The 8,499-nt window shown below is 48.5% G+C and overlaps 1 protein-coding gene across 1 annotated transcript; it reads left to right on the forward strand.

The window, feature by feature from the left end:
* Window positions 1–631: 631 nt before the first annotated feature.
* Window positions 632–5,740, forward strand: AURKC (aurora kinase C). The gene is made up of 7 exons (XM_064367334.1): window positions 632–737; window positions 1,442–1,487; window positions 1,712–1,903; window positions 2,229–2,367; window positions 3,491–3,639; window positions 4,979–5,153; window positions 5,344–5,740. The coding sequence occupies exons 1-7, from the start codon at window positions 680–682 to the stop codon at window positions 5,512–5,514; spliced, it is 930 nt and encodes a 309-aa protein (XP_064223404.1). The 5' UTR covers window positions 632–679; the 3' UTR covers window positions 5,515–5,740.
* The last annotated feature ends 2,759 nt before the right edge of the window (window positions 5,741–8,499 follow it).

The following is an 8,499-nucleotide window of genomic DNA, read 5'->3' on the forward strand; positions in this document are numbered from 1 at the left end:
AGACCAGCCTGGTCAACAGGGCGAAACCCCGTCTCTACTAAAAATACACCCAGCGGTGACCCTGGAGAGTGGCTGGAATCAGCAGTGACCTTGAAGCAAGGTGGTTTAGGGTCGCGGGCTGCACCGGGCTCCACCGCATCAGGAGTGGCGTGTATGTTCATTACCACGTGCACCGCGGGTCTTTCCCAGTTCACGCATGCGCACCCCGTGGATGTTCGCGATGTTCATTCCCTCCGCTAAGCTCCGATCACCGCCTCTCTGCATCCTCTGTCTCCTTCCGCCTCGGGCCTCAGCCCTAGATCTCGCTTTCAGTGTCCCGCCCCTGCCGCAGCGCTCCACTTCCGCCCCAGTCCTGACCCGGAGCCCTGAGCGGAGGGTCCCATTTCTATCTTTTCTATTGGGCGTGCTTACGATGACGTCAGGAATTTCAGCCAATGGGAGCCAAACAGGAAGTGCCGCTCTGCGCGGGAGGCGCCAGGTATAAAAGAAGGCCGCGCAGCCACTGTTGCTCACGACGCCGCGGATCCCGGAGCCTGCGTAGGTTGGGTCGTCACTGAGGCCGCTGCGCCTCGGCTGGAACGTGACCCCCCCTCCCCCTCAGGCCCTCTCAGGACCCTGCGAACGGGTACAGCCATCCAGAGAGCGCAGGAAGGCGTCCGCGCCCTCAGCTCTCGTCCCCATGAGCTCCCAGGGAGCTGCAGTCCCGCCGGGCAGAGCTCAGCCTGCAGGCCCAGCGGGTGAGAGCCGGAGCCCGAGAAAGGACGCGGGGCAGGCCGGGGGTCGGGTGCGCAGAAGGCACGTCTGCTGACTCCTCACTTCCCTCTCCGTTCCTCCCCCACTCTTTCCCTACTGTTCCTTCCCTCTCCCTCCCTCCCACTCCCATTCTTCTCTCACCTCTCCCTCCCCTCCCTTTCTCTCTGCCTCTTCTTCACCTCCCGCTCCCCTCTCCCTCCCTTACCTTTCCCTCTCCTCTCCCTCCTCCTCCCCCCTCCCTCTCCCACTCCCTTCTGCCTCCCTGCCTTCCCCTCCCCTCTCTTTCTCGCCTCCCTTTCTTCCCCTCCCTTCCCCTCTCCCTCCCTTACCTTACTATATTTCCTCTTCTTCCCCTCACCTCTCCCTCCTCCTCTCTCCTACTCTTCCCCTCCCCTTTCTCTCCTCCTTTTCTTCCCCTCCCTCCCCCTCTCTCTCCTACTCTTCCCCTCCCCTCTGTCTCCTTTTCTTCCCCTCCCCTCTCTTTCTCTCTTCTTCTTCCCCTCACCTCTCCCTTCCCCACTCTTTCCCTCTACTGTTCTTCTTCCTCTTCCTCCCTTCCACTCTATCCCCCTCTGCTTCTCGCCTCTCTCTCTCCCCCTCCTCCTCCACTGTTCTCCTCCCCTCTTTCTCTCCCCTTTTCCTTCCCTTCATTCTCCTTCCCTCTCTCCCTCCCCCTCCTCTCTTTCAGTGACTGCAGCAAGCCAAACAGCCCAGCAGCCCAGCAACCCAACCTTGTGAGCGCCTTGGGTTTGGTATCTGGAAAAGGAAGGGAGGTGGGATGCGGGCATGAAGGACAGGCTGGGTGTGTGGCGTGCTAGCTCCTGGAACCCAGAACTACTGTCCTGAGGAACGTAGGGTAAGGATACAGTGAAAGAGAGAGCGGAGCATCGGGGTCCCTGACTTTCCCTCCACCTACCCTACCTCCCAATCTGAGGCTCTTTTCTTCCTCTCCTGTCAGGCGGCGCCTCACAATCGATGACTTTGAAATTGGGCGTCCCCTGGGCAAGGGGAAATTTGGGAATGTATACCTGGCTCGGCTCAAGGAAAGCCATTTCATCGTGGCCCTGAAGGTTCTTTTCAAGTCGCAGATAGAGAAGGAAGGACTGGAGCACCAGCTGCGCCGGGAAATTGAGATCCAGGCACATCTACAGTAAGAACAGTCTCTGCTTCCTCTTTCATCTTTGACGTCTGAGCCCCGCATTTTCCCCAAATTCTAACCCCAAGTAAACCCTTCACTTCTGCCTTCAAGAGTTTTTTCTGCAGTTCGTTACGTCTACACTACCTAGAGCTCCCACCCTGGGGCAGACACCCGAATCCTGGTTCCTGTCCTCTGTTCTCCCCTCACTCGCTCCCAGATAGGGCCGTTGTGATTCTTGTCCCAGCATAATTTGCCGTTTGTGTGACCAAGCAGTGACAGTGGCATCACGTGATAGACCTCAGGGAGAAATCTGACTCTTCCAACATTAATCCTTCAGACACCCCAATATCCTACGCCTGTATAACTACTTTCATGATGCGCGCCGGGTGTTCCTGATTCTGGAATATGCTCCGAGGGGTGAGCTCTACAAGGAGCTGCAAAAAAGTGAGAAATTAGATGAACAGCGCACAGCCACGGTGAGATGGGGCTGGAGATCCTCGTAAACTCTGGGGTGTACGAGTTTACTGTGAGCTCTGGGGTGTACGAGTTTACTGTGGACTCTGGGGTGTACGAGTTTACTGTGGGTGGGCTGGCATGAGGGTCCAGATTGCCCCCTTTTTTTTTTTTTTTTTTTGAGACAGAGTCTCGCTCTGTTGCCCAGGCCGGAGTGCACTGGTGCAGTAGTGGGATCGCAGCTCACTGCCACCTTCACGATTCTCCTGCCTCAGTTTGCTGAGTAACTGGGACTACACGCGCAGGCCACCACGCCCTGCTAATTTTTGTATTTTTAGTAGAGACAGGGATTCACTGCGCTGGCCAGGATGTTTTCAAGCTCCTGACCTTGTGAGCCACCTGCCTTGGCCTCCCAAAGTGCTGGGATTACAGGCCTGAGCCACTGTGCCTGGCCCAGATTGCCTTTTTTAAAGTTTACTTCTGAATTTTACTGTGTAAACTTAATATAATGACACAGATGTTTGGCAGCTTCACACTTGGATACCCTAATTAACCCCAGTGTATCTCCAGTACCGTGTATAGGTTTGGATTCTTTGGTTGTAAGCAACAGACTCTAACTCCACTGCCTTATGAAAAGAAACGTATCGAAAGACTCTGAAGGAGTTCACTGAATAAATGGATAGAACTGGCTTAGACATAGGTACAAAGAGATTTCTAGAGTGTTCCAGAAAGGGAACCACCGCAATGATTTTCCCAGCAGTAATGGTCCATTCAGCTTGTTCTGTCAGGATGGATGGTCTTCTGTCTTTCCTCCTGTCTCTGTTTTCATTTCCTCAGGCCTCAAGTTCTGTGAGAGATCACCTGAATGGCTCAGTGTCAGTTCTGTGTCTGGCTACTCGCTGTACTAGAACAATAGGGAGGATCTGTGTCCATTTTACCATCCATCCTATAAGACCACATAAAAAGGAGAGGAAATCCGCCCCCCACGCCCCACACACCAGTAACTAGTACAATTTAAAAAGGAGGAAATGGAGTTGATGGGTTGTGTGATTCCACGGCAGTCGTACAACTCATGATCGGTGTTCCACCCCAGACGGAAATTGTGGCAGGCTTCACTTTCAGGTTGCCCTTTCTTTGCACCCACAGATAATACAGGAGTTGGCAGATGCCCTGACCTACTGCCATGAGAAGAAAGTGATTCACAGAGATATTAAGCCAGAGAACCTGCTGCTGGGGTTCAGGGGTGAGGTGAAGATTGCAGATTTTGGCTGGTCTGTGCACACCCCCTCCCTGAGGTAGGTCAGGTGGGGGTGGGGAGGTGAGTTCTGAGTAAGAGTTAAGAACGATCCAATGTATTGTATTTCACATGTCCTCATGCAAAACCTAGATACAAACACGGGGTTTGTATTGGAATACTGCCTTTTTCTTTTCTTTTCTTTTCTTTTCTTTTTTTTTTTTTTTTTTTTTTTGAGACGGAGTTTCACTCTTTCACCCAGGCTGGAGTGCAGTGGTGCAATCTAAGCCTCCCAGGTTAAGGCAGTTCTCCTGCCTCAGCCTCCCAAGTAGCTGGGATTTTGGGCATGTGCCACCACACACGGGTAATTTTTGTATTTTTAGTAGAGACAGGGTTTTGCCATGTTAGCCAGGCTGGTTTCGAACTCCTAACCTCAGGTGATCCACCCACCTCCACCTCCCAAAGTGCTGGGATTACAGGCATGAGCCACCACCACGCCTGGTTGGAATACTCCCTTTTTCTTCTCTTTTTTGAGACGGAGTTTTGCTCTTGTTGCCCAGGCTGGAGGGCAGTGGTGCAGTCTTAGCTCACTGCAACCTCTACCTCCTGAGTTCAAGCAATTCTTCTACTTCAGCCTTCCAAGTAGCTGGGATTACAGGCAGGCGCCACCACACCTGGCTAATTTTGTGTTTTTAGTAAAGACAGGGTTTCACCATGTTGGTCAGGCTGGTCTCGAACTCCTGACCTCAGGTGATCCACCCACCTTGGCCTCCCAAAGTGCTGGGATTACAGGCGTGAGCCACCACACCTGGCCAATAGGTAACTATACCAGTAGGTTTGCATGTAAATAAAGTGATTGCTCCATAATTCCAGGAGTGTATTTTTCTTTATGAATAATTTTCATAATCCCAGCTACTCAGGAGGCTGAGGCAGGAGAATTGCCTGAACCCAGGAGGCGGAGGTTGCGGTGAGCCGAGATCGCGCCATTGCACTCCAGCCTGGGTATCAAGAGCGAAACTCCGTCTCAAAAAAAAAAAAAAAAAAAAGAATAATTTTCATACAGAAATTTTCTTACCATAATTTATTTACTTCGTTCTTGTTGATATACCATCAGTTTGTTCTAGATCTTTCTTAACGCTGAGAATATTCTTGTGAAAACATTCTGGAGCATGAGCTAAATCACTGTATGAATAATCCAAAATAGGGATTTATTAATAGTAGGTCCCAGTACTTAGCTTCTACAAACCTTGATCCATATTAAAAATTTATCTCTCAAAACTCCTGTGCTTGGGAGAAACTTTCCAGGATGTCCTAGGGTCTCTACATCTCAGTGAAAGCTGGGGAAGGATTTCCCTCATCCTGGGCCTCTGCTTAATACTCCCTTTTCTGCCTTCCTCCAGGAGAAAGACAATGTGTGGGACGCTGGACTACTTGCCCCCAGAAATGGTTGAGGGGAGAACATATGATGAAAAGGTGGATTTGTGGTGCATTGGAGTGCTTTGCTATGAGCTGCTGGTCGGATATCCACCTTTTGAGAGCACCTCCCACAGTGAGACTTACAGACGCATCCTCAAGGTGGGACAGTCACCTTTGGGCATTCATTGGGGAGTTGGCCAGTGATGCCTGCTGGGCTGTGGGAACTGGGGCACACACAGGTTGTCTGCTATGGTCCAGAACAGTGTCTTAAAAAGACTCAAAAAAGAGGGAGAACATTGACCAAAGAAATTAACCAGACTTCACTTTCTTTTTTTCCTGGCCTCATCAGGTGGATGTGAAGTTTCCACGATCAATGCCTGTGGGGGCCCAGGACTTGATTGCCAAGCTTCTCAGATACCAGCCCTTGGAGCGACTGCCCCTGGCTCAGATCCTGAAGCATGCCTGGGTTCAGGCCCACTCCCGAAGGGTGCTGCCTCCCTGTGCTCAGATGGCTTCCTGAGCCCTGTCTACTTCTGTTTGTGTTTGCTCAGGGAGATCTCCTAGCTCTGCCACCTCATTTGTCTTTATTTTTTTCTCTTTTAAGATGTAAGATGCTAGTTAATAAAAGCTGAATCATTGTGTACCAGCTCCTCATAGTTGTAGGAATTAGTATGTGACTGGGTAGAATCTTTAGTTTTTGTGGGAAATCTTTCCCATGAGAACTGCCCAAGGTTGTTCTCCCTGCAGCCCCCACCTTCCACCTGGAGATGGTGACTTCATTCTTGAAAACTCTTGCCTACTTTCAGGTCGGGCGCGGTGGCTCACATCTGTAATTCCAGCACTTTGGAAGCCCGAGGCAGGTAGAACACTTGAGGTCAGGAGTTCAAGACCAGCCTGGCCAACATGGTAAAACCCTGTCTCTACTAAAAATACAAAAATTACCGGTCATCGTGGCAGGTGCCTATAACCGTAGCTACTCAGGAGGCTGAGGCATGAGAATCGCTTGAACCCGAGAGGCAGAGGCTATGGTGAGCTGAGACCATGCCATTACACTCCAGCCTGGGAGACAGAATGAGACACTGTCTCAAAAAAACAACAAAAAAAAAACCTCTTCCCTACTTTCTACAGATAAATGCCCTGAGGATATATAACCTGCTACCTATCACGGCTCCTTGATCCAACTTACATTTCTCCATGTTTTCAGGAGTATGCCATTTGTAAGACAGGACTGTCATCAACCCAAAAGTCCACTCTCTTTTTATGGACATCAGTGTGCTGCTGTCTTAGAAGTACAGTGTTTCTCTGCATTGTTAATGAAGCGCTCTATAACAACAACAAAAATACAATGTTTCACTGCACATCAATGCAACCCAATTCTCAAATGAATAGCACCTCTGTGTTCTGTCATGCTCTGATTATATTAGAATAAGTCATCCCTCATAATAAATATAACATCACCTCTTTTGAAATTATTGCATGCTGCAATTTGGGGAGTGGCCTTCCAGCCTTCTGTAACCTTCTGTGACAGTTTTATGTGCCAGCTGTTCCCTGTACAACAATAAGCATCTAGACCCCTCAGCTGTAAGCTCAAATATGCTTTTTGATCAATGCAGTGAGTTACACCAGTATTTCTTCTGACTTTAGTTGTTAAGCACTTTATATGGAGTTTGTCTTGTTAATGTTACTCCTATCACTATGTTCCACACAAGCTCCTCGTTGTGAAATGTCCAGCGGTTGCAGGAATGATTTCTGTTAAGACCAGACCCACTACTTAAGTAGAAATAATTCAGCCACTTTACTGAGATGAACAGCTCCCATTGCAGACCCGTAAGTTAATACTCCAAGACATTGTTTCATGGTTTTAAGCTGCACATTCAGTATTTACGTGTCTTTTCGGTTTGTTTTTTCTTTCTTTTACCTGCATGACGAGACACAGTGCTTGCTTCTCTATGCTTTGCTTCATCCTATCAGTTTGCCTGAGTTAACATTTCAAAAACTTGGCAATTTCTAATAAATTAACTGGTTCATACATATAACCTATTTACACATTTTAGTTGCTGGAAAAAGACATCACTGGGCAATTTTTGGCAAGTAAGGACAGAAAAATCACTAGAGCCTCAGCACTGACCACCAGATGATACATGTTTCAGTAATGAAAACTCTCTGACATACTTTACACGAGGGGTTTAAAAGTGTCTCCAGGCCAGGTTGGTGGTTCATACTTGTAATCCAAGCACGCTGGGAGGCCGAGGCAGGCAGATCATTTGAGGTCAGGGGTTCGAGACCAGTCTGACCAATATGGTAAAAACCCATCTCGACTGAAAAATACAAAAGATAACTGGGCATGGTAGCTTGTGCCTGTAGTCCCTGCTACTCATGAGACTGAGGCACGAGAATCGCTTGAACCTGGGAGGCAGAGGTTGCAGTGAGCCGAGATTGCACCACTGCACTCCAGCTTGCGTGACAGAGTGAAACTCTGTCTCAAAAAAAAAAGTGTCTCCAGTATCTACATAGCTTTCCTCACCTGGACTGATTTCAGACATTCTGGTCTCCTGTGATGGAATATAAACATACTAACTTTAATATCTGTTATGCATCCAAAGCCAAAATTACTTTAATCCTAAAGGTCATACACATGTGAAAAGGAGAATTATGACTTTCCTCTAAATTGGGCAAAATAGTATTGTCAATGATGAATAACAGTGTTAACAGCTTGTATGCTAATTAAGCCACATTTCTCAATAATCTCATTTTATAAATAACACCCTCTAGTAAATTGATTCCATCTCCATTTCCACTCAGTTAACATCCTGTCATGATACTTTCTCCGCACTTAAATCTCTGGAGGGCATTTTCTGCGCACGCTGTTTCCATTTTCATAACCGTATGTCTGGCCTGTGCTGCGTCCCATGCTGCACAAGGGTTCAAAGACCTAAGAGGGAATGGTGGGGGATAAAGAAAAACACAGACACAAACATAAAGAAAGCTGGGCCAGGCAGTCTGGGAGAGTGAGGATGTCAGTCTCTCTGGCCCCGACCTGTTTCAGTGTACTTCATTTTATTTGTTCACAAAGCACATAGCAGAGGGAGGGTGCAGTTACTTAGAACAGCCTGTGGTTATTATTCTCATACTTCAGTTCACATACTTCAGCTAACAACTATCTTGCAGCAAGGTCAGTGAAAGCTGGTATCTCTCTAGGCCTGTCTGCTCTACCCCGAGTTATACACATCCTCCTATTATGGTTTCACTTCTCTGGAGTTCACCCAAAGTTCACAGCTGCTGTGCTGCTGATCCTCCAAGACGAGGTGGGCTACTCTGGCTCCCTACACATATGTATTGTCAAATCATTGGAAGCTGGATTTTATTCTCTAACCTTCATAGTCATGAGAAGAAAAAAAAAGTCACCAATGGAGACTACTAAGGCTTTGTATAATTCTTTTTTTTTTTTTTTTTTTTGAGACAGCATCTTGCTCTGTCACCCAGGCTGGAGTGCAATGGCGCCATC

Source organism: Aotus nancymaae, unplaced genomic scaffold (assembly GCF_030222135.1).
Source record: "Aotus nancymaae isolate 86718 unplaced genomic scaffold, 86718_ANA_hifiasm-v0.15.2.pri h1tg000069l, whole genome shotgun sequence".
In the NCBI taxonomy this organism is placed as follows: Eukaryota; Metazoa; Chordata; class Mammalia; order Primates; family Aotidae; genus Aotus; species Aotus nancymaae.